The sequence below is a fragment of the Dendropsophus ebraccatus genome, chromosome 2, assembly GCF_027789765.1.
Source record: "Dendropsophus ebraccatus isolate aDenEbr1 chromosome 2, aDenEbr1.pat, whole genome shotgun sequence".
NCBI classification, from domain to species: domain Eukaryota; kingdom Metazoa; phylum Chordata; class Amphibia; order Anura; family Hylidae; genus Dendropsophus; species Dendropsophus ebraccatus.
This window is the reverse complement of record NC_091455.1, coordinates 160,148,245-160,174,482: the sequence shown is the minus strand read 5'-3', so window position 1 is coordinate 160,174,482 and position 26,238 is coordinate 160,148,245. Positions and strand designations below refer to the sequence as shown.

At 45.8% G+C, this 26,238-nt stretch overlaps 1 protein-coding gene across 10 annotated transcripts in view; it reads right to left on the bottom strand.

The window, feature by feature from the left end:
- TOPAZ1 (testis and ovary specific TOPAZ 1) overlaps positions 1-25,964 on the bottom strand; it is a 161,853-nt gene extending 135,889 nt beyond the window's left edge. For 2 of the 10 annotated variants that reach the window (XM_069958611.1, XM_069958613.1), the window contains exons 1-3: positions 14,507-16,184; positions 8,266-10,123; positions 3,952-4,022 (exon numbers count right to left, since the gene is read on the bottom strand). In XM_069958611.1, the coding sequence (XP_069814712.1) occupies positions 3,952-4,022; positions 8,266-10,123; positions 14,507-15,869 (3,292 nt within the window). In that variant the 5' untranslated portion in view covers positions 15,870-16,184. Of the gene's footprint in view, positions 1-3,951; positions 4,023-8,265; positions 10,124-14,506; positions 16,189-24,576; positions 24,727-24,857; positions 24,937-25,920 lie in introns of those variants that run through there. The other 8 variants (XM_069958612.1, XM_069958618.1, XM_069958619.1 and 5 more) reach the window with 8 other exon arrangements.
- Between the last annotated feature and the right edge of the window lie 274 nt (positions 25,965-26,238).

The following is a 26,238-nucleotide window of genomic DNA, read 5'->3' as shown; positions in this document are numbered from 1 at the left end:
CCCCCATAGTATATAGCTCCCCTGTGCTCCCCCATAGAATATAGCTCCCCTGTGCTCCCCCATAGAATATAGCTCCCCTGTGCTCCCCCATAGTATATAGCTCCCCTGTGCTCCCCCATAGTATATAGCTCCCCTGTGCTCCCCCATAGTATATAGCTCCCCTGTGCTCCCCCATAGTATATAGCTCCCATGTGCTCCCCCATAGTATATAGCTCCCCCTCCCATACAACATTGAAAAAAACACTTACTCACCTAGGTCCACGCGTTCCTCCTTTCTTCCCTCTTGTGGCCGCACTTCCTGTGGTCACAAGAGGCTGCACTCCCCTTACCCTTGCGCCGACGCTCCAGTGACGTCGGGCGCTAGAGGGAGAGTGCGGCCTCTTGTGACCGCAGGAAGTGCGGCCACAAGAGTGACTGACAGGGAGGGAGCCAATGGCTCGCTCTCTGTCAGTGTCGCTGCTGCTGCAGCGCTGAAGCGTCGCAGCAGCAGCGGGCGGGGAGGCCCTGCAGGGGGCGCCATGGAGGGGTAAGTAGATTACCCATCCATGGCGCTCCCCCCTGACAGGCTGGTGGCCGGAGCCCTGTGCGACCGCATTGGTCGCACATAGCAAAGGCCGGCCTGCTCGGGGGGGCCCCTTTAACCAGTGGGCCCGATGTACGTGCACCATGTGCCCTCTGGTTAAAGCGGCCCTGCACATGGCTGCTTACAGCACTGACAAAAGATAACAGGGCGCCGCGGATTCCTGTGCAAGACAGAGTGCGGTGCCCAGTGGAGCGAGGAAGTGCCGACCCATACCTGACCCCCAGCAGCAGCACTGAGCACACACTCGATGGGGAGCTGCCGCCTGGATGCAGCCTGTCAGTTCTTCAGCAATCCTCTTCAGCCCCCCGCAGCAGGATCTTCCATCCTCTGCCCTGCACCAGTATATGTGCACCCTGGCTGAGATCGGGAGGTAAATCGGAGGATCAGCTTTCCAGCCCCCACCTCTCCAACCGACACCCCTCTCTCTCTCTCCCTGCATCAGAATCCTTGGTGCCCCGCGCTCAGTGTGGGTGCAGCAGGTAGAAATGAGAGGGCGATGCTAACTACTGTTAAGTGTCCTGGACCGAGCGTCACACATGGAGAACCCCGCCCCCCAGACAGCAGAATAGTTTTACCCAGGCCAGGCAGTGTAGGAGCAGGGATGTGAGGGAGATTAATTGAGTAGAGCAGAGCATGCGGCTGCCGGGTGAGGGGAGGAAAAATAATGCAGATACCATCCTGGCAGTATCTGACAGTATCAGTATTTTTACGGTATACAGCCCAGCCCTAGATGATTGTATAGTATATTCCCTGCTCCAGAGTTGGATCAGGTAAAAGTCATTGGGGGAGATTTATGAAACATGGTGCAAAGTGAAACTGGCTAAGTTGCCCCTAGCAACCAATCAGATTCCACCTTTCATTTTCCAAAGAGTCTGTGAGGAATGAAAGGTGGAATCTGATTGGTTGCTAGTGGGAACTGAGCCAGTTTCACTTTACACCATGTTTGATAAATCTCCCCCATTGTCTCTGCACCTGGCAGTAAAACCATCAATCTTACTTATAAACCAGCTCTGCCAAAAATCTGATGAATCCATCTCTTACCTGTTAGGTATTTTTGAGGTTTAAAATGAATTGAGCTGTTTGTAACTACTAGAGCACTGCTTCCCAACCTTTTCCACCTGGGGGCACCCCTTGGGAAAAAAAAATCCTCGTGGCACCCCTACTAAATAATGTTCTACAAAATAAGAAAACGGTCATACAGTGACTCACAGGTGACGTCTTTGATCTGAGGCGTCACTTTCCCTTTTCCTCTCCATCCGGCCCAGTCCTCCATGATGATTCCTTCCAGATACGTTTCATCTTTTCAGAACCTGCGAGACAAACAATTTAGGCTCCGCACATTTCTAGCAGCTTCCTTTCCTTTCTCCCTCCTGTCGGCTCCCAAAGTAACTGCGCTGTTTGGTGTTACGTGCAGTAAAGAGAGTAGGAATGTGGGATGCCCCCTGTATGTAGGATCCCCTGCTGTGATGAACTAATAATGCCCCCAGAGGTGCCCCCCATGAACTAAATGCCCCCAGAGGTGCCCCCATATACTAATACCCCCCCAGAGGTGCCCCCATATACTAATACCCCCCCAGAGGTGCTCCATGAACTAATAATGCCCCCAGAGGTGCCCCCCATGAACTAATAATGCCCCCAGAGGTGCCCCCATGAACTAATAATGCCCCCAGAGGTGCCCCCATGAACTAATAATGCCCCCAGAGGTGCCCCCATGAACTAATAATGCCCCCAGAGGTGCCCCCATGAACTAATAATGCCCCCAGAGGTGCCCCCATGAACTAATAATGCCCCCAGAGGTGCCCCCATGAACTAATAATGCCCCCAGAGGTGCCCCCATGAACTAATAATGCCCCCAGAGGTGCCCCCATGAACTAATAATGCCCCCAGAGGTGCCCCCATGAACTAATAATGCCCCCAGAGGTGCCCCCATGAACTAATAATGCCCCCAGAGGTGCCCCCATGAACTAATAATGCCCCCAGAGGTGCCCCCATGAACTAATAATGCCCCCAGAGGTGCATCCCCATATACTAATAATGCCCCCAGAGGTTCCCCTATTAGCTAATAATGCCCCCAGAGGTGCCCCCCATGAACTAATAATGCCCCCAGAGGTGCCCCCATATACTAATAATGCCCCCAGAGGTTCCCCCATGAGCTAATAATGCCCCCAGAGGTGCCCCATACACTAATAATGCCCCCAGAGGTGTCCCCATACACTAATAATGCCCCCAGAGGTGTCCCCATATACTAATAATGTCCCCAGAGGTGCCCCCTATGAACTAATAATGCCCCAAGAGGTGCCCCTTTTGAACTAATAATGCCCCCAGAGGTGCCCCCATGAACTAATAATCCCCCAGAGGTTCCCCTATGAACTAATAATGCCCCCAGAGGTGCCCCCCATGAACTAATAATGCCCTCAGAGGTGCCCCCCATGAACTAATAATGCCCCCAGAGGTGCCCCCATAAACTAATAATGCCCCCTGCTCTGCCCCTAAAAAAAAAAAAACATCCTACTCACCTAATCCACGCTGTGGCTGCAGGCAGAAGCTCTCCTCCTCCTCTTCTGGCTCCATCTTGCGAGCCGCGGGGACGGGACTTTCGGGAGACGTGATGATGTCCCATCATCACGCCTGCCGGAGAGGTCACGTCCCGGCCTCCCATAGGCTGCTGGTATGAAGTGCCGGCAGCCTATGGGGTGAATGTAGGAGCAGGATGCTGACACTTCCTGCTCCTACATTATGCTCACTTTAATGTTCCGCCCGCTCACTGTGCGGGCGGAACATCAAATCTGTGCATCCGCAGTGTCTCGGGATGCTTAAAGTGAGAGCGCACATTTCCCACCGGGATCCCGCGGCACCCCTGGCGGGTTCTCCCGCCACCCCAGTGTGCCGCGGCACCCCGGTTGGGAAACGCTGTACTAGAGTATACAGGGCTACTAGTGATTTCCCCTTAAAGAGTACCTGTCTTTTTTTTTTTTTTAACAGATCCTGGACTTACTAACAATCTTGTAAATATTTTGTCCATAATGTGTTTTAAACCTAGCCTTTTTTTTTTTGACACCCGGGGCGCTGTTTGCATTATTTCTGATTCACTGTTCTAAGAGCCGAAATCTCGACTCTTCATTTGAAAAAAAGTCTCCCAGTCTGACCTGCAGATGGGAGAGGCTTGTACCAGCGGTGGGGTTGGGTTTACCGGCAGGGCGCGGTGTACTAGAAGTGGCTTACAGTCAGCTGCCCTTACTGTATGTGAAGTTGGAACAAATCCAACTAACACAATCCAACTTGGAACAAACCCAATAAACACAAAGACAAAAGTTTATACTTTGGCAGACAGATAATTTTTCTAGTTATATACATAACACTGTTCTTACCATTAATGCAATCATGTACAAAATCTGTTCTTTTTTCAGGAACATATTCTATTCTTGTTATGCATGTTTTACTGGGGAAAAAAAACAAATACACATATTAGTACAATAAAAAAAAGAAACGATTACATTATACAGCAACTGTTTACACATTCACACAATCTTAACCCCTTAGTGACCACTAATACCCTATTATATTGCAGTCACTAATGGGCCTTATTCCGACCAATACACCTTTTTACGTTGTGGTTGGAATAAGTAAATACCGCACTCTCGCACTGGCATTGTGGGAGATTGGCTGTCAGTTTGACAGCTGGGCTCCCACTGTAACTAGAATTCTCGCTCTGAGTAGTTTTAACCCATTACATGCCATATATTTGCTTGTTGCATCAGGTGCTTCTGTAAGTGAATTCACTAGTTTTTCACGTCATCAGAGCAATCTGACACATAAACCTTCAAGTGTCACTGTCATTATAAAATTCAAATCAACAGGGCGATTAACATAATTTTTTTATTATGTTTTAAAACAAAGCAATACTTACTTCGTCTCACCCGTGGCACAGCTGGCAGCGGTGGTACCAACACCCCCGGACCGCACACAGCTCAGTACAGCACCCCCCGCCGCCGGCTACTTTGCTTGGTTGCCGGGATGCGGGGGGTGCTATGGGGCGCTCACTAATCGTCCGATCCCCCCCCTCCTCCTATACCAAGTACATCCCCCCCCCTTCCGATACCGAATACATCACCCCCTCATCGGATCTGCAGCGCCGGGCCGTCTCAGCTTCCATCACAGCAGGAGCTCACAGCGTTCTGTGCGGGACAAAGCACGGTGAGCTGCTGCAGCTGCTGTGATGGAACCTGAGAGACGGCCCGATGCTGCAGATCCGATGAGGGAGTGATGTATTCGGTATCGGAAGGGGGGGGGATGTACTTGGTATAGGAGGAGGCGGGGGGGGGGGAAAATCGGACGATTAGTGAGCGCCCCATAGCACCCCCCCGCATCCCGGCAACCAAGCAAAGTAGCCGGCGGCGGGGGGTGCTGTACTGAGCTGTGTGCGGTCCAGGGGTGTTGGTACCACCGCTGCCAGCTGTGCCACGGCTGAGACGGGGGGGGGGGGGGGGTGAGTTCGTGGGCCGAGGTGCTGCAGGTGGGAACGGGGGTGGTCGTGCCGCGGGTGAGACGGGGGTCTTGGGCCGAGGTGCTGCGGGTGAGAACGGGGGTTGTGGTGCCGGTGAGTCCCGGAGGGGGGGCGGGGGGTGCCGAGGTGAGCCGCCGGGGGGGGGGGGGCACAGGTGTGTTCAGGGGCGAGGGGGCACACAGGTGACCTGGGGGGAGGCAGTCGGGAGACAGCAGCAGCAGCTGTCAGTGTCCTCCCTCACTTCAATAGGCAGGGTTAGAAGCCGGCCCATTGAAGAGAGGGAGGACACGTTAAGCCGTCTCGGAGGGTCGGGGCCAGGAGCAGGGAGCGTGTCGGAGTGGACTAAGAGCTGATGATTCAATGCAAACGGTGGGGGTGAGTGCCTCTAGATAACAGCAAAACTGTGGAGAATGCGTAATAACTTTATATTGGAAAGATGGAAAGCTACGGGTGGGCAACGTATTAATGCAAAAATTTTTTTGGGGGGAATACCCCTTTAAGCCTTGTGCTGGTTTGGGGGGGGGGAGAGCTGTACTGGTTGGGACTCTGGTACTCTGTGCTAGGAATGCACAGTGCACCGGTTTACTTGCAGAGGGATTGCCTGAAGAGTGGGCATTACCTAAAAAGTGGTGATTATGTACAGGGGGATTACCTGCAAAAGATAGGGTTTACCTACAGGGGAATTGACTATGGAGGGGAAATTTCCTACAGGGGAGAGTTTACACTACGGGGGAATTGACTATAGAGGGGGTGCTTACTACAGGGAGATGACTACTCTGTGGGCTACCTACGTGAGGGATAGCTACTTAAAAAATACTGTATTTTTACTATGATTTTTGGTCACATCATGACCTCCAAAAAAATTCATTATGTGATCAAAAGGTCACATATATATACAAACGTGATACCGAATAAAACTGTAGATCACAGTGCAAAAAATACAGGGCAAAACATGAAAGGTTACAGGAGTCAGAGGTTAGAAGAGTCAGAGTAGGACAACTTTAACCCCTTCTGGACCGGGCTAATTTTCGTTTTTGCGTTTTCTCCTCCTTGTGCTTAAAAGGCCATAGCAGTTGCATTTTTACACCTACGGACCCACATGAGCCCTTATTTTTTGCATCACTAATTGTACTTTGCAACAACAGGCTGAATTTTTTCATAAAATATGCTGCGAAACCAGGAAAATTATATGCGCGGTGAAATTTAAACAAAAAAAAAAAATACGCAATTCTTTTTCTTTTGGGGGGGGGGCTTCTTTTTTACACCGTGTGTCCTACGGAAAAACTGACTTGTTAGATATGTTCCTCAAGTTGATACGATTAAAACTTGCATAACTTTTTGATTAATTGATTGCTCGTAAAAAAATAAACCTTTTACAGAAAATATATTTTCCTTAAAATTCGCTCCATTCCCAGGCTTATAGCACTTTTATCCTTTGGTCTATGGGGCTCTGTGAGGTGTCATTTTTTTGCGCCATAATCTGTTCTATCGGTACCTTGATTGCGCATATGCAACTTTTTGATCGCTTTTTATTACAATTTTTCTGGATTTGATGCGACCAAAAATGCACAATTTTGCACTCTGGAATTGTTTTGCGCTTACGCTGTTTGCTGTAAGGGATCATTAATTAAATAATTTGATATTTCTGATGATACCAAACATGTTTTTTTATTTATTTTTTATTTATAAAACGGGAAAAGGACGGTGATTCAAACTTTTATTAGGGGAGGTTTTTTTTTTTTTTATTAATAAAAACATATTCTCCTGGGGGACTTCTATATACACAGCACTAATCTCCCATTGAGATCAATACTGTGTATATAATAGAGTAATGATCCATCAGATTGGTGATCTATTATAATGGTCTGCTGCAGACCATCTACATAGATTGCTGAACCGGGATCAGCGTCATTCCGATACTGAGCCCCGGCCGGCTCATTAGAACAGATCTTCCCCACTAGACACCAGGGAGAGGGGCCACATACACTATTCAAATGCAGCTGTCGGTTAACTAGCCGTCCGCGGCAGCTAATACCCGCGGTCCCTAGCTACACAACGCAACCGGGGACCGCGGGCTGCAGAAAGGGCTCAAGTCGGGAGCCCTCTCTGAATCCCCCTTAACGCCCGCATGACAGGTATACCTGTCATGTGTCGTTAAGGGGTTAAGCTCTTTTATTTATAAAATGTTAAACTATTTGTAAAGTAGTAATATAAAATAAAAACTCCATAACACCGTATTAGTGCAGACCTGAAGACCTTAACAGCATAAAAACAGTTGAGGGTGTAGCTTTTTCTCATACTTGGGTATTGTATATCGAAATAAAAAAATAGAGTATGGGTATCGAACTCAAAATTCTGGTATTGTGACATCCCTACTCTGTACTGGCCGGGACATCCTGCTTTTGGTCTCTTTTTTCAACCAGCACAAGCTGCCTTCAGCAGACTAGACCTGGATACAAGTATAGCATAGCTTTGTTTTAAAGCATAACTAAAAAATAAATAAATAATTAATAAATAATTAATGTAAGTTACAAACTTTCTTTATAACACATCTACTGTTGATTTATATTTTTAAAGTTATAACGATAGTGGCACAGTCTGGGTCACCAGAAATTCGGTCCCCCTATCCTATACGTCGTCTCAGATAAAACAGGCCATCATGTACCCCCTGAAAAACCTTTGCCAACCTCACAGCCATGCTCCAGTTTTCAATTGATAAACCACAACTTTAGCAGGGGCTCATTTGCAACTCATAGTGGGAACGCTTGAAACCTGACAGTCACTGCAGCTCTGTACAGTGCTTTCGAACACAGTTGCCACTATATCAATAAAAAAATTATTATATTGTCCTTCCAGTAATAAAAACATGTAATAAGGTAATGGGAGGGCACTCACCATAAAACACGACTTATTTTCAATTCATTATTTTCAAATCAGTCCCCGAAGGAAAATGGAACGGTTTTAATGAATTGAAAATAAGTCATGTTTTATGGTGAGTGCCCTCCCATTACCTTATTACATGTTCGTATCATGACTTGAAGCTTCACTACGGAGAGGAGCACCCCAGTTGAATGACTGTTGGCAAAACAATTACGGGGTAAAAAGATAGGACTGTATTCACATTACGATAGTGCCAGTCACTCTGTTTACGCGTGTGTACTTCCAGTAATAAAGTTACCTTTCATAGCCTGGAATCACTGGTTTCTTATGAACTTTAGATATTGACGGAATGCTCTTTGGTTGGGAGCTATTACCACTATTGCTTGTATTACAACACTTTTTTGAAGGAGGACTTCTGTCTTCCCTAGTGGAAAAGCCAAACAACTCTGGATCATCGGGAATGACATCTAAAACCAGCATGTCTTCTTCATACGCTTTCAACAGATCTAGAGTATTGCCGCTAGCAGACATTTTAGTAGATGCTGATGCAAGTGTGATTGAAGTATCACATGCATTTTTATCATCTATTGAGCCTCCTTTATCAAAGCATTCTGAAGGATAACAGCTTGATGCGCCACCAGAATGTCCTTCACTGCTTTGTACGTTATCGGTCAGGGCACTAGTGTCACCATTCTCCATGGACTGTGGACAGAGCTCACTGTTTAAGTCTTTGTTCATTTTGCAGACGACAGGAACATATTGATTTAGTAAAGTAGTGGTCTCGTCATTGGGAATCTTGAAAAGGACTGGTTCAGCTACTATTTTTTGGTCTGTTAAAGATTTGGAGGGTGGTAGGTTGTTGTGTAGTTGTGTTTTATCTTCTCTTTGTAACTGATGAAACTTGGCCGTGTCAACTAGGGCCTTACCAGTTTCTGAATCATTGCTACAATCTAAGCCAGCATCTTTCCTTGCGGGCCCTGATGCTAAAGGCAAAATAAGAGTTGCATTGGTTGTTTCACTAATACCTAATAGTGTATCACCCACACATTTACTGTCATTTGAAAGTGACTCATCCAATGTGGATTCAAAGGTGACATTATGAGGTGATGTGCTTTCATCATGTAAATGCATTTTTCTCTTTTTACAGATTGCTTCACAGTTATCCTCTCTTTCCCTTTCCTGGATGACATCACACAGCAAAAGCATATCATCTGAGTAAATTTCCAGTGACCGCTCAGCCTCAATACCCAAGATGACTGTGTTTTTGACATCAGCAGGTCTTTTTCTAGGCAAGGCCGATACATACGTTCTAGCACATGAACACCTCCAAATATGTTTCCCAGTGAATGGAATTACACGTTGACAGGTTACATTGTTTTTTGCTAGAGAACCATTAGAAGAGCAAACGGTTATAGTAGAAGACTTATCAGAGCCCTGGTCACTAATTTCCTCATCAGATGCAAAAGAAATTTGACTACGCCAGCCGTGCCACGGAGTGCCAACTTTATTCTGTTCTTTAGTGGAGATCAGCAATGCTGACACCATAGTGTTATTATTTAAATTGTCCATTAAAGTCACATTTTGTAAGTTTGATGAAAATGTTGGCTTAGATATGCAGTGTTGCCCTTGTTTTTGGCCTTCATTTTTCAAGTCTATAGCAAAAGAGTCAACAGTCTTATGCTCGACGTTGCCTTCCTCAGAGTAATTATTTCTGTTCTGCTCTTTCTTTCTAAAATTTAACTTTACTTTAAGAAGCGTCTTTAGGTGCTTTTGACTATTTGCCACTGGAGCAGATTCATCTTCATGTTTATTGTGACTTTTGTTTCCTTTTTCAGAAATGCCAACATTGTCTGATGCTGTATAATCAGTAAGGGAGGAGGGGTTTTGGTTATTCTGGGTGGTCAACACATTCCCAAGTCTTTCGTCAGAACAGTGTAAATGTAGACTTTTGCATTTATATAACTTTACCACAGGGTTTGGCAATTCTGGAGAATGAACGTGACAGGTATTTGTTGAACATACTGACATGCTGTCTTCTGACATTTTAGACTTTACTTCGTCCTTTAACACAGAGGACACTATCATAAGGGAGGTTCCATTCTGCTCTCCAGCAACTGGGATTTTTCTTTTTCCCATGTAGGAACATCTAGTCCTCCCTTTAAAACAAAATTATATTAAGTTAGTAAAATACAGAAATATCCACTATTTATTCCCTAAAATTTAAAGAAGTCCGGCAATTTTTGTATTGCCCCCCAAAAATTATACGAGTCGGGTCATGACATCACCATGTTATCCAGGAAGTGAAGCCTTGATGCAGTAGTACGTGAAGGAAAAAAGCCCTTTATAAGCATTTCCCGTAATAAGTGTATATTGTTGATTTTTATAACATTTAGGGGGAAATACAATACTTTAATAAAAATTTTAACCCCTTCGGGACCAGGCTAATTTTCGTTTTTGCGTTTTCGTTTTTTCCTCCTTGTGCTTAAAAGGCCATAGCATTTGCATTTTTACACCTACAGACCCACATGAGCCCTTATTTTTTGCGTCACTAATTGTACTTTGCAATGACAGGCTGAACTTTTGCATAAAATATGCTGCGAAACCAGGAAAAAATTATATGCGCAGTGAAATTGAAAAAAAAAAAAAAAAAACACAATTCTTTTTCTTTGGGGGGACTGTTTTTACGCTGTGTGTCCTATGGAAAAACTGACATGTTTAATATGTTGGCCAAGTCGTTACGATTAAAACGATATGTAACATGTATAACTTCTTTTATCTGATGGCCTGTAAAAAATTCAAACCATTGTTAACAAATATATGTCCCTTAAAATCGCTCCCTTCCCATGCTTATAACGCTTTTATCCTTTGGTCTATGGGGCTGTATGAGGTGTCATTTTTTGCGCCATGATGTGTTCTTTCTATCGGTACCTTGATTGCGCATATGCGACTTTTTGATCGCTTTTTATTACAATTTTTCAGGATTTGATGCGACCAAAAATGCGCAATTTTGCACTTTGGGATATTTTTGCGCTTATGCCGTTTAACGTGCGAGATCAGTAATGTGATTAATTAATAGTTTGGGCTATTACGCACGTGGCGATAGCAAACATGTTTATTTACTTTTATTTATAACCTGGGAAAAGGGGGGTGATTCAGACTTTTATTAGGGGAGGGGGCTTTTTATTGATAACACTTTATTTTTTTTACACATATACTAGAAGCCCCCCTGGGGGACTTCTAGTATATACACTTTAATCTCTCATTGAGATATTTGCTGTATAGTTATACAGCAAAGATCAATGAGATCGGCACTCGTTTGCTTTCGGCTGCTGCAGACACTAGACCGGCTGAATCCGGTAATCGGAGGCAGCTGTGATCTTTGACAGCTGCCTCCGATTATCTAATTAGCGGGCACGGCGATTGGACCGTGCCCGCTAATAGCCGCGATCCCGGGCTACATGAGGCACCCGGGATCGCGGCCCTGCTCTTAATGCCAGCACCCGCACGAGGATGTACAGTTACGTCCTCGTGCGGGAAAGGGTTAAAGGTTTAAAGAGTCACTGTCGTATTTTTTTTTTTTTGCAGAAATCAATAGTCCAGGCGATTTTAAGAAACTTTGTAATTGGGTTTATTAGCCAAATCTGCCATTATCTGCATGTAAAAAGCCTTTTCCCAGGTCCCCCCTCCTTCCTCTTTTTCATCCACTCTGAAAAATCTGAAAATTGTGACTTGTTGCAGGAGACGTCCCCTGTCTGTTCTAGGGAGAGGGGAGGAGGAAGGAGGGAGTTAGCCGGCAGCAGAAAGCAGATAACAGAGGATTACAGGCACGGAGCTGGGTGACAGCTGTAATCTGAGCTCAGACAGGTCACTGGTGATGGTCAGTAGAGATATCCTGTGAGGGATTTGTAGATTAACTCTTTGTTGTCCTGTTTTGGTCTTTTCTTTAGCTCTCTCCATAGGAGAACAATGAAGACAGGGGGGAGAGCTTCAAACTGATTTTTCATGATAAAAATGCATTTTTCGGATAATAAACCCAATTACAAAGTTTCTTAAAATCGCCTGGACTATTGATTTCTGCAAAAAAAAAAATCACGACAGTGACACTTTAAGTACATAAGGCAAAAAACATGTACAACGTACTACAAACAAAAAAAGCATGTAGCAAACAAAAGAACTGACAGCTAAGTAGACACTCAGTCCACACAGCACTATGCTGAGCAGCCATTTGCTGTTGCAATAGTACGTCAGCAGAAGTTGTAAAGAGGACAACAGCAGGCGGCCCAGGAACTGGAAGCTGGTCTTCCCTGTTCAGCACCACCCCAATGACTACTTAGAACAGAATGAGCAGAGATAGCAATACTTCACAATGTCATTGCTGGTGCAACAAAACAGTTTGGTATTAATAGCAACTCCTCATTGCATCTCTGCGGTTATTGTGCTAGTGACATGAACTAGTATCTTCACAGGCTATTCCCTGTTGCAGAATCAGTGCAAGAGGGTTGTGCTTTTAAACATTAAATGTACTATGATTTTCTTAAAAAGCATCAACAAAAGTTTATAGGGTCAGGGTTTATAAGGGAGATCTATTGTTTATGTATAATGAGACGCCCGCCTTGCGACTAACAGGCCTCCCTGAGGATGAAGGTAAGTTTCTTATCTTCATCCTTGGTGCCCTTTCTGTGATATTTAAGCGACTCTGTACCCACAATCTGACCCCCCCAAACCACTTGTACCTTTCGGATAGCTGCTTTTAATCCAAGATCTGTCCTGGGGTCCGTTCAGCAGGGGATGCAGTTATTGTCATAAAAATAACTTTTAATCCAGCAACGCTGTGTCTAACGGCCGGGGCTTACATTTGTATATGCATTAGGCTGGCACACCCTCTCTGTCCTTCCTTTCCCCCCCCCTCTTCAATATTTACTGCTGTTTGAGCTTTGCACAGGTGTATTAACGATCCAGCCCATTTTCATTATACAAACAGGTGGGGAATAGGGAGCAATCTGCCTGGATCATTCCTAACGCTGAGGAGGGTGGAGAGGAAGGACGGAGAGGTGGTGCCAGCCTAATGCATATACAAATGTAAGCCCCGGCCGTTAGACACAGCGTTGCTGGATTAAAAGTTATTTTTATGACAATAACTGCATCCCCTGCCGAACGGACCCCAGGACAGATCTTGGATTAAAAGCAGCTATCTGAAGGTACAAGTGGTTTGGAGGGGTCAGATTGAGTCGCTAGTGCTACAAAAACATGGTCACTTTCTTCCAGAGACAGCACCACTCGTCTCCAGTTCAGGTGTGGTTTGCAATTAAGCTCCATTGACTTCAATGAAACAGAGTTGCAAAACCCCAGCCAAACTGGAGACTAGAGTGGTGCTGTCTCTGGAAGAAAGTGGCCATTTTTTTTTAGCCGAGGATAACCCCGCACGGCAGATTAGATCTAAATAACTGAACACAGCATCAAATCTGTACCAACAAATCTGCTGCGTATTTGTTGCATATCTGCTGCATATACGGTGTGTGGGTTTATACCCTTTAACAGTCTTTTAGGCTTCTACCGCCCCAGTGCACTAATCCACCCCTGGCCAGCCCGTTCTGCTGATATTCATCAGAAGGCGTAGGCCCAATGAACGCTAAATGCTGTCTGAAGCTATACAACGCAATAAAGCCTGTGACACAGTTTCACAACATGTATGTAATTTTTATTATTATTTATTTATTATTTTATTTATTATTTATTTTTATGAGTGTTACTTCTATGCCCAAAAATAAACTGTATAAAAGTCTTGTGCCGTATGTACATTGTACTTATCTAGGCATGGCTGGAGCAAAAAATCCTGTGCTGACACCCCCAGAGAGGCCTGATTAGACAGGATATATTGGGCCAGCCACGACTACTGCGCTAGATTACATACAACACTTATGAACTTGTTTTATGTTACGTTTACACGGGAACGACAATTCGCCCGATTGTACGATTAACGATGTCAGTAACGATTTTTTCTTCATAACGATCAGCGTTTAGACGGTACGATATATCGTACAGTAATTTGTTTTGCGATCGCTTAAAGCCTCTCACATTGGTTAAAATCAGCGAACGACTTCACACTGAATGATCTGCGAATTTTTTGCGAACGATCAACGACGATTTGAGAACTTGAAAGATCAAAATGAACGATTTCTCACGTCGTTTGATCGCTCACTACGTTTACACGTACGATCGTTCGAATTCCATCATTATCGCGTGAATTCGCACGATAATCGTTCCATGTAAACGCAGCATTAGGAGTAATACTCACAACTGATAACGATTAGGGCTGGATTGGGGCACTGAGGGCATATATATATATGAAAGTCAAGTTTTTCTAAAAATAAGGCTGAGGATCAAGATGAGAAAAATATCTTCATCCTGTGTTCTTTGCCATACGGGAACATAACAGGTTACAAACTTCTAACCTGCTGTTTCCCTGAAGTGACACAACCCCTTCAACTCCTATTGTTATAGTTTGCATAACTGACGCTTGCTCAATAACATTCACTTACTAGAGTTTTCAGGCACTGATATTACACAGGTCAGCTCCGTAGATGATTTACTGTCTTCTCCATGCAGAGCTCCTGGATGCTGCTCTTTCACATTACTCTCTCTATTTTCTGCACTTATATTAGAAATCGAGCCAACTAAACAGCACTGTACTCTACCATAAACCGTATTATTCTCACTTTTTTCTACACAACTAAGACCTTTCTCTTCTTGGTCAGAAGATTGAACTTTGATCCCTTTCAATGTCTTCAACAGCAGTGATCCTGGTTTCCTCTCTCTCTTCTTCCTCACATCCTGGCTGCTAACCTTACTACACACAGGAAGCTGTTCTTGTTTCTTTGACCAGCTATTCAGACCTAGGTCATTTTTACATGTACTTGAAACCCCATATGAGGCAATTGTCTGGATCTTTGGTTTTCTCCCTCTCTTCTTTCTCACAGCCTGGCTGCCAAGCTCACTACAAGCAGACACCTGTTCTTGTTTCTTAGCCCAGCTATTCAGACCAAAGTCACTTACACATGTACCTAAACCCTCATAGGTGGAACACGGCTGGATCTTTGGTTTCCTCCCCCTCTTCTTCCTCACAGCCTGACTGCCAACCTTACTACACAAAGACACCATTTCTTGTTTCAGTGACAAGCTATTAAGATCAATGTAATTTACACATGATGTATTCCCTGAACCCTCATAGGTGGAACATGGCTGGATCTTTGGTTTCCTCCCCCTCTTCTTCCTCACTGCCTGACTGCCAACCTTACTACAAGCAGACACCTGTTCTTGTGTCTTAGGCCAGCTATTAAGATGACGGATATTTACACATGATGTATTCCCCGTACCTGAACCCTCATATGTGGCATGTGTCTGGATCTTCGGTTTCCTCCCCCTCTTTTTAACCGCTCCAGATGCAACTTTATTCTGAGCGGTACCAGCCTGTTGCACAATGTCAGTCCACATTCCCAAACTCACAGATGGGATCTTTCCATTACTTTTTTCCAGCTTGACTTTTACACAACTTGCAATTCTTGGCTTTCGCCCCCTTTTCTTTGGGGGCAAGTTTTCATGGGCAGCTGAAGGCTGTAAACAAGAACAAGCAAGTTTCACCTTCCTCCCCCTCTTGGTTAGTGGTGTGCCCAGCAGCAGGCCATTCCCCTGAGAGCAGTCCCTGGGGTGGAGTCCATGCTCCTCAGTACTCACCTCTTTGCACTGCACAGGTGTCCTGACCTTTGGCTTCCTACCCCTCTTCTTGCCCAGCCCATTGTGAGCCCTTACTCCCCCTGAGGCTCCTGCACAGTCACCCTCCTGTCTATGGGAGACACCTACTGAGGATGGGAGCCTGGGCAACTTTCTTGGGCGCAACTCAATCATTTATAGAAGTCTTGATAAAACACAAGAAGAAAAGCATGCAGAAAAGACTCTAGGGCGACATTGTGACCCCCTCACCGCGGTACCGCACCCCTATTCACACCATCAGGCCAAAATATTTACACTTCCAACAAACCAAAACCTCACCCGCTGCAACCAGAAGCGGGAACTAAAACAGCTGTAACCAATGAGTGCTGCAGCCTTGCTGCGTTACCGCCCTAGCCTACTACAGACACCCTGCGGCTATGGACACCGCGCTGCAGCCGCCACTCTCCCGCCTGACTGCCAGATCCGCCACTGTAACTTCCGGTCACAGGAGGAGCGCCCACGTGTGGCCGCAGCCGGAAGTGTGTGGGCTGGAGATGGAGGCGGAAGCTGTGACGCTAGTATACCGTATATGTGACAGTGGCAGCCGCCCGCTACCAAGGTGGATTCTACTGCTTAGGAATCCATTGATAAGGTCATTGTTTTGCATATTAGGGTATATACGCTCATATGAAGACCATACCCCATGACAATGCTGGCAGCCCCAGTGCCCGATCATCCCCACACTCAGTGACTCACTTACTAGGGGGTGAGGAGCTAACAAAGTGGTCATCTAGGCTTAGAAAGACATGGGCACTCTCCTCTACAAACAGCACCTCTCATGTCCTAAGTTCTATTGGAGTGAGTAGGGCAGAATTGCAATACCACATAGAGCCTGGGGACAGAGGTGGTGCTGTTTGTAATCCTGGATAACCCCTTTAAAAAGCAGGGTACACAACAGTTTTCTTTTCACAAGGTTATCGGCTCTACGAGGCCGGGTTCACACTGTGTTAACACAATCTCTTTTTCATGTCCTGCTGCGCTAACCACTGGCACTGAATACACCCATCAGGCCGCAGTCAGACACAGCAGTTTTATTGGACAACTACCACTGCTGTTTTTAAGTCAAAGACAAGTGGATTGAAAATAAATGGGAAATGTAAATGATGGCCTTATACCTCTGATTCTTGCTGGATCCACGTCTGGCTTTGGCTCAAAACTGCAGTGTAGGTTTTCTAACAAAACTGCTGTGTGTGACTGCAGCCTAAGGGTACAAACACACGGCATATACGCTGCGTATTTACTGCTGCTAGACGCAGCAGATTAGATCTAAGTAACTGAACACAGCATCAAATCTGCTGCGTATCTGCTGTGTGTATTTGTACCCTATGGGGGAGATTTATCAAACATGGTGTAAAGTGAAAGTGGCCCAGTTGCCCCTAGCAACCAATCAGATTCCACCTTTCATTTTCCAAAGAGTCTGTGAGAAATGAAAGGTGGAATCTGATTGGTTGCTGGGGGCAACTGAGCCAGTTTCACTTTACACCATGTTTGATAAATCTTCCCCTAAGGGTACAAACACACACAGCGTATACGCAGCAGATACGCAGCAGATTTGATGCTGTGTTCAGTTATTTAGATCTAATCTGCTGCGTATCTGCTGCGTATCGCAGCAGTAAATACGCAGCGTATATGCCGTGTGTGTTTGTACCCTGAGGGTATAAACACACACACCGTATACGCAGCGTATTTACTGCTGCGATACGCAGCAAATACGCAGCAGATTAGATGTAAATAGCTGAACACAGCATCAAATCTGCACCATCAAATCTGCTGCGTATCTGATGCGTATTTGCTGCGTATCACAGCAGTAAATACGCAGCGTATATGTCGTGTGTGTTTGTACCCTAAGGCCCCGTTCCCACTGAGCAAAACTAGTGGAATGAACATGTTCATTCTTCAGTGCGGACAGGGCAGGAGTGCGCACCTCCCATAGACTCCCATTATGAGTGGGAGGCTAACGGCATTGTCCGCCGCGGAATTCCACTAGTTTTGCTCAGTGGGAACGGGGCCTTAGGATGCCTTCACACGTACCGTATCGCTGCGTTTTTAACGCTGCGTTTTTAAAATGCACATTTTGATTTTCACATGATTTTCATGTGAAAATCAAAACTCGCATGTAAAAAACGCAGCGATACGGTACGTGTGAAGCTATCCTTATGGTGATTCCACAAGTGTGTCTTTCCATGCAGACTTGTCACAACCTCGCAGCAAGGACCACACGTGTTGCCAGATGCAATAGCGCAGCAGACCATGCAATTAAGCATGGTAATTCACATTCAAAACTGCTGACACTGTTAGATAGCTGTTAGGTCAGGGAGATACAGGGTACCTTTTATATATCCAGCTGTGCTTCCAGAGCGTAGAAACATCCTTTTATTTTCGGACGCAAAGAGTAGCATTGAGCAGACCTGTCAAACTGTTTGGGTTTGGCAACATTCTCCAGACTCGAACTAATATGTTATTACGAATAATGCTCACTTCACTGGCTTTTCTGTGCTTCGCCACTGGTACAAAATGGAAAATAAGACTACAAAACTTGTATTTACCCCTCTGGTGACAACGCATCATCCTCTGATGTCACAGAGAACTTGGCTGGATCTTGTCTGCCACCCACCTGAGTAACTCACCATCTCTAACAAGCCCTTCCAGCCAACACCTGAGCAGGCAAGGAGTGACAGAACCAGCTGCTGCAATTTCACTGATAAAAAAAAGTCTGCTGTGAAATTAGGGCTACGTTCACACACTTGTTGGCATTTCATTGCATTACTGTCGCAATACTGCAGAGTCTTCACAAAAATGATGCAGTACGTCAGTGAACTGATGCAGTAACACTAAATGATGCTAAAAGGCACAGAAAATCAGAGCCATCACTGCCAATCCCACCTGCACAAGACCAGGTATATGCAGTCTAAGATAATATCATATAAAGGCCTTATTTTTGACCCTCAGCTTTAAAGACATAAGATGCTTGATCCTAATACGTGCGTGGAGATGAGAAGAAAAAAGCAGCTCAAAATAAGTGTAAAAAGTACTGCAATGGAATCCTTCAGTACTACAATGAAAATGCAATGTGTGAACACAGCCTAGATGTTCTGCAACAGCTATAGGCAGGGTGCAGGACTGTGATGAACAGCTGAGGGAAAGCAATGCATTCTGGAACTTGTAGTACTGAGCAACTGCTCAACCCAGAGGTAGAGCCACAAAATACAAAACTAAGACCCCCAAAACAAATGGATTTTTGGTAGTTTCAGAACTGGGTCAGACAGGTAAGCAATGCTATATGCTTCTGCAGCAAGTTTATTTTTTTTTTACCTCTAGTTGGAGTACCCCTTTGGAGTCTATTCATATGTACAGAATCTGCAGCAGATTTGAAGCTGCAGATATGATTGTGACATATGGTACGTTTACACACAGAGATTTATCTGACAGATTTTTGAAGCCAAAGCCAGAAATGGATTTGAGAAGAGGAGAAATCTCAGTCTTTCCTTCATGGCCTTTTCTCTGTTTATACTCTGTTCCTGGCTTTGGCTTCAATAATCTGTCAGATAAATCTCTGTCTAAACACATTATTAGGGTACAAACCCACACACCGTATACACAGCAGATACGCAACAAATACGCAGCAAATACGCAGCAGATTTGTTGGTACAGATTTGATGCTGTGTTCAGTTATTTTGATCTAATCTGCTGCGTATTTGCTGCGTGTTTGCTGCGTATTTGCTGCGTATCGCAGCAGTAAATACGCTGCATATACGGTGTGTGGGTTTATACCCTTAGTAGCAGACTCCAACTGGTCGACAGTCCCTATGCTGCGAATTGCTGGGGCCACGTATCAGAGTACAAGAGAGAAACCGAAAAAAACACACCAGCGGTCAGAGGGCAACACATAAAATCTGGCTATCAAATCTGCTGCAGATCCTGTGAATGTGAACGCACCCAACAGTGAAAGCTGCGATACTCTCTTTTGGTCATTTTCTATGGCTTTACATACAGCTGATTTTTCTTTCCGCTGTGAGAATGTAACGCCCCTTCCCACTTAACCCACCACTGCTGGGCTAATACATTACCTGCCCGCGCTTCCGCTTGCTTCTCAGGTTCCCAGATACCTGCCGTCCACGCGCAGCCATTGGTTTGCTGAGCAGGACATCAGGGAGCCTGGGAAGCAAGTGGGAGCGCAGCCAGGTAACATATTAGCCCAGCAGCAGTGAGTTTAGTGGGAAGGCAGCGGAATGAAAAATCAGCTGTATGTAAAGTCATAGAAAATGGCAAAGATTATCGCAGCAAGAAATCCCTTACGATACTATATGTGTGAAACTGGCCCTAAAAGGGTTATCCAGCACTACAAAAACATGGCCACTTTCTTCCAGAGACAGCCCCACTCTTGTCTCCAGCTTGGGCGGGGTTTTGCTGCTCAGTTCCATTGAAGTGAATGGAGCTTAATTGCAAACCGCACCTGAACTGGAGACCAGAGTCATTTGTCTCTGAAAGAAAGTGACCATGTTTTTGTAGCACTGGATAACCCCTTTAGGGTGCGTTCACACCTACAGGATCTGCAGCAGATTTGATGCTGTGTTCAGTTATTTAAATGAAATCTGCTGCAGAAAATCAGCTGCAGATCCTGTAGGTGTGAACGCACCATTAAGGCTACGTTCACACAGAGCAAAAGGAGCGGATTGCGCAAGGAAATATTTCCGCCTGAAATCAACTGACGCTGAATTCCGAGCAGAATATAAGCAGAATGCAAGCAGAATCCCTGCGTATTCTGCTAGGAAAGTGTTCAGCTCGTAATCAGCTCTTGACAAATTCAGCGCGGAATACTCGAGGAATCCGCGCTGAATCCGCATGCATTCAGCGCTGAAATTCAGCGAGTATTTGGTGAGTAAACTAGACTATACCAGAACATATACTAGAATCCTCCTCCCCCCCTTTTTCCCCATTTCCGCGCTGATTCAGCGAGTAATTTCCGCTTGTATTACGCTTGTATTCCGCGCTGAATCCGCGCTGAATCCGCACTGAAACAGAAAATCAGAGCCCCATTGATTTGTATAGGCTTCCGCTAGCGGAAGAATGAACATGTTCATTCTTCTGGCGGAAAGCGGATTAGTTCAGTGAGGAAATTCCACTGTGTGAACTGCAGAGCAGAATTTCCATTCAACACAATGGAAATTAGCTCTGCACCTATTTTAACGGCTGAAATTTCAGCGCTGATTCAGCGCAGAAATTCAGCTGCTTTTGCTCAGTGGGAACGAGCCCTAAGGGTATATTCACACGAACTGGCAGCGAGATTCTCGCGGCGAGCCCGGCAGGTCCTGGCAGTTCCCACAAACTATATACAGGTATATAACAGGTATGTAATTCTGCCGCCCTTAACCCCTTCTGCTCCCGGCCGGCTCCCCCGCTGTAAGCATACATTACCTGTCCTCGCTGCACGGGTCCGGCGTCCTGCTCTTCCGCCCGGCCAATCAGTGTGTTGCCCAGCCGCAGCCACTGATTGGCCTGACGGGAGAGCAGGACAGGTAATGTATGCTTACAGCGGGGGAGCAGAAGGGGTTAAGGGCGGCAGAATTACATACTCCGCAGCGAGTATATAGTTTGTGGGAACTGCCAGGACCTGCCTGTCTCGCAGCGAGAATCTCGATGCCAGACCGTTCGTGTGAATATACCCTAAAGGGGTTATCCAGCGCTACAAAAACATGGCTACTTCCCCCCCGTCTCTTTTCTCCAGATTGGGTGGGGTTTTAAACTTAGGGCCCTTTTACACAGAAAGATTATCTGCCAAAGATTTGAAGCCAAAACCAGGAACAGACTATAAACAGAGATCAGGTCATAAAGGAAAGCCTTAGATTTCTCGTCTTTTCAAATCCACTCATGGCTTTGGCTTCAAATCTTTGGCAGATAATCTGTCAGATAATCTTTCTGTGTAAAGGGCCCTAAATTCCATTGAAGTAAATGAAGCTTTATGCAAACCACACCTGAACTGGAGACGAGAGGGGGAAAAGTGGCCATGTTTTTGTAGCGCTGGATAACCCCTAGAGGGTACAATCACACACACCGTATACGCAGCAGATTTGAGGCTGTGTTCAGTTATTTAGATCTAATCTGCTGCGTATTTGTTGCATATTAGCTTCGTATCGCAGCAGTAAATACGCTGCGTATACGGTGTGTGTGTTTATACCCTTAGGGTACAAACCCACACACCGTATACACAGCAGATACGCAACAAATACGCAGCAGATTTGTTGGTACAGATTTGATGCTGTGTTCAGCTATTTAGATCTAATCTGCTGCGTATTTGCTGCGTGTTTGCTGCGTATCGCAGCAGTAAATACGCTGCGTATACGGTGTGTGGGTTTATACCCTAAGGATACAAACACACACACCGTATACGCAGCAGATACCCAGCAAATACGCAGCAGATCTGATGGTGCAGATTTGATGCTGTGTTCAGTTATTTAGATCTAATCTGCAGCGTATCTGCTGCGTATCGCAGCAGTAAATACGCTGCGTATCCGGTGTGTGTGTTTGTACCCTTAGGGTATAAACCCACACACCGTATACACAGCGTATTTACTGCTGCGATACTTAGCAAATACGCAGCGGATTAGATCTAAATAACTGAACACAGCATCAAATCTAAACCATCAAATCTGCTGCATATTTGTTGCGTATCTGCTGCGTATACGGTGTGTGGGTTTGTACACCGTATTTACTGCTGCGATACGCAGCGGATTAGATCTAAATAACTGAACACAGCATCAAATCTGCTGCGTATCTGCTGCGTATACGCTGTGTGTGTTTGTACCCTAAGGGTAGAAACCCACACACCGTATACGCAGCAGATACGCAACAAATATGCAGCAGATTTGATGGTTTAGATTTGATGCTTTGTTCAGTTATTTAGATCTATTCTGCTGCGTATTTGCTGCGTATCGCAGTAGTAAATACGCTGTGTATACGGTGTGTGGATTTATACCCTAAGGGTACAAACACACACACCGTATACCTAGCGTATTTACTGCTGCGATACGCAGCAGATACGCAGCAGATTAGATCTAAATAACTGAACACAGCATCAAATCTGCACCACCAAATCTGCTGCGTATCTGCTGCGTATACGGTGTGTGTGTTTGTACCCTAAGGGTACAAACCCACACACCGTATACGCAGCAAATACGCAACAAATACGCAACAAATACGCAGCAGTTTGATGGTGAAGATTTAATGCTGAGTTCAGTTATTTAGATCTAATTTGCTGCGTATTCGCTGCGTATCGCAGCAGTAAATACGCTGTGTATACGGTGTGTGGGTTTATACCCAGCAAATACGCAGCAAATACGCAGCAAATACGCAGCAGATTAGATCTAAATAACTGAACACAGTATCAAATCTGTACCAACAAATCAGCTGCGTATTTGCTGCGTATTTGTTGCGTATCTGCTGTGTATACGGTGTGTGGGTTTGTACCCTTAGGGTACAAACACACACGGCATATACGCTGCGTATTTACTGCTGCGATACGCAGCAGATACGCAGCAGATTAGATCTAAATAACTGAAAACAGCATCAAATCTGCACCATCAAATCTGCTGCATATCTGCTGTGTGTGTTTGTACCCTAAGGGTATAAACCCACATACCGTATAAGCAGCGTATTTACTGCTGCGATACGCAGCAAATACGCCGCAAAAACGCAGCAGATTATATCTAAATAACTGAACACAGCATCAAATCTGTACCAACAAATCTGCTGCGTATTTGTTGCGTATCTGCTGTGTATACGGTGTGTGGGTTTGTACCCCTAGGGTACAAACACACGCAGCAGATACGATACTGTGTTCAGTTATTTAGATCTAATCTGCTGCGTATCTGCTGCGTAGCGCAGCAGTAAATACGCAGCGTATATGCCGTGTGTGTTTGTACCCTAAGGGTATAAACCCACATACCGTATACGCAGCGTATTTACTGCTGCGATACGCAGCAAACACGCAGCAGATTAGATCTAAATAACTGAACACAGCATCAAATCTGTACCAACAAATCTGGTGCGTATTTGTTGCGTATCTGCTGTGTCAGGTCCGCTCAGCCACTCAGTGAAGGAGGCGGGATCCGTTTGAAGTCCGCTCGGATCCCGCCTCCTTCACTAAATGGCTGAGCGGCGTCAGACACCCGGAAGCGTCCGGGAACCGGGGACCGGAGCACCGTGATGCGGGACCCGCCGCTGGAACCGGGGAGGTAAGTGGACGTCTTTTATTTCAGCCACCTCCTTCCCGGTCCCCCCAAAAAAGTGCCCCCACGCTGGAGCACCACTTTAAGCTCCTAAACTGCTGCAAGCTAACTCCTAACTCCCCCTCCCATCCCTGACCCTGATTGGGACTTCCAGCTGAAGTTGACTGTCAATGAATTCAGGGGGCAGGAGAGAGGAGGCTTTCCACCTTGCAGCAGATCATGACTATAATAAAGCCACTTGGACACCTTGCATTGGGAAAAAAAATCATTTTTCCACCTTCTGGGTAGCTTCACACGTACCGTATCGCTGCGTTTTTAACAGTGCGTTTTTAATGGTGCGTCTTTAAGGCTGCGTTTTTGCTGCATTTTTTACATGCGCGTTTTGATTTTCACATGATTTTCATGTGAAAATCAAAACTCACATGTAAAAATCACACCAAAAACGCACCGTTAAAAACTCAGCGATACGGTACGTGTGAAGCTACCCTCTGGAAGCACAGCTGGATATATGAAAGGTACCATGTATGTCCTTGACTTAAATAGGTTATTCAACATTTTTTACTTGGAAAAGGGGATAATTTGTAATCCATCCCTTTCCCTTAGTTGATTTCTCTAACCTTTTTTTATCTCCTCTGTGTCCCTGGCATTCTCCTCTATTTCTGCTTTTTGGATTTGTGTACTTAAAGAACTTCCAGGTCACAGAGTCAGCAGTGACTCTGCAAGCCTGTAGCTCCACCCACTCCTGGGTGGAGTGTTTTTGAATCTTATATCTGTTGTAGGACTACAACCCCCCGTACACATGTACATGTTAGGAGTGGTAGTCCTGGAGTACATATACAATACAGTAGCCATCTTACAGGTGGGTGGGATTTCAATGAGGATGCTGCTGCAAGTTTACCTCAGAAATAAATTGATAGACTGGTGACTGACATGAGGTGAAGTATCCACATTACACACAGCAGCAGCACTGCTCTAACACTGGGGGAGATTTATGAAACATGGTGTAAAGTGAAACTGAATCAGTTGCCCCTAGCAACCAATCAGATTCCACCTTTCATGCCTCACAGACTCTGGAAAATGAAAGGTGGAATCTGATTGGTTGCTTGGGCAACTGAGCCAGTTTCACTTTACACCATGTTTGATAAACCTCCCCCTGTCTTTACATTACAATAATATAGGGGAGATTTATCAAAGCCTGTGCAGAGGAACAGTGGAGTAGTTGCCCATAGTAACTAATCAGATAGCTTTTTTTTTTTTCCCGTTTTTAGAAAGGCCTTTAAGGTACCACCAGGCCCAGGCTGAAGCACTGGAGGCGGGCCGACCCACCCTTAGGCCCCGTTCCCACTGAGCAAAACTAGCGGAATTCCGTTAGCCTCCCGCTCATAATGGGATTCTATGGGAGGCGCGCCCTCCTGCCCTGTCCGCGCTGAAGAACATGTTCATTCTTCAGCGCGGACAGGGCAGGAGCGCGCACCTCCCATAGACTCCCATTATAAGTGGGAGGCTAACGGAATTCCACCGCGGACAGTGGGAACGGGGCCTTAGTGGGAAGAAACCCCAGCCCCTCTATGATAGGGTTCCATTGATTCTAATGGAGTCATGTCATGAAGGGGCTGGGGTTTCTTCCCACTAAGGGTGGGTCGGCCCGCCTCCAGTGCTTCTGCCTGGGCCTGGTGGTACAGTCACTTTAAAAATGAAACCTAGAATCTGATTGGTTGCTATGGGCAACTGTATCCCTCTTCCTCAGCACAAGTTTTGATAAATTACCCATAGTTACTTCATTTATATAGCTCCAACCTATTCTGCAGCGCTGTACAGAGCTTGTAGTGGCTCATCTTGGTCACTGTCCCCAATGGAGCTCACATTGTTTTGGAGAGTGTGATAAAATCCATGCAGACACTGGGGGACATACATGCAGCTGTTATCCCAGGGCCACAACACTACAAAGCAACATGGCTAACCTCTGTGCCACCCACATCATAGTCATCAGCTCCTGCTCTCCTCCATGTCATGCCGCCCTTACTGCTGCAGTTTACTGGGCTCCAGTTGTGAGCTCCTCCTACAGGGGTGGAGCTAAAGAAATGTGGGTACATAACCCCGCCCACACGATGACTCACTGTTCCCTCACTAGCAGCAGGCCCGTATCTGCCATGAGGCGAGGTGAAGTCTTTGCCTCAGGCGGCAGATAACACAGCCCTTGAGGGGGGCGGCATCAGCGTCCTGTGTCCTTATCATTACAACTAGTTACGGCTCAGTGCCCAGCCCAGCCGTGTTTCCTG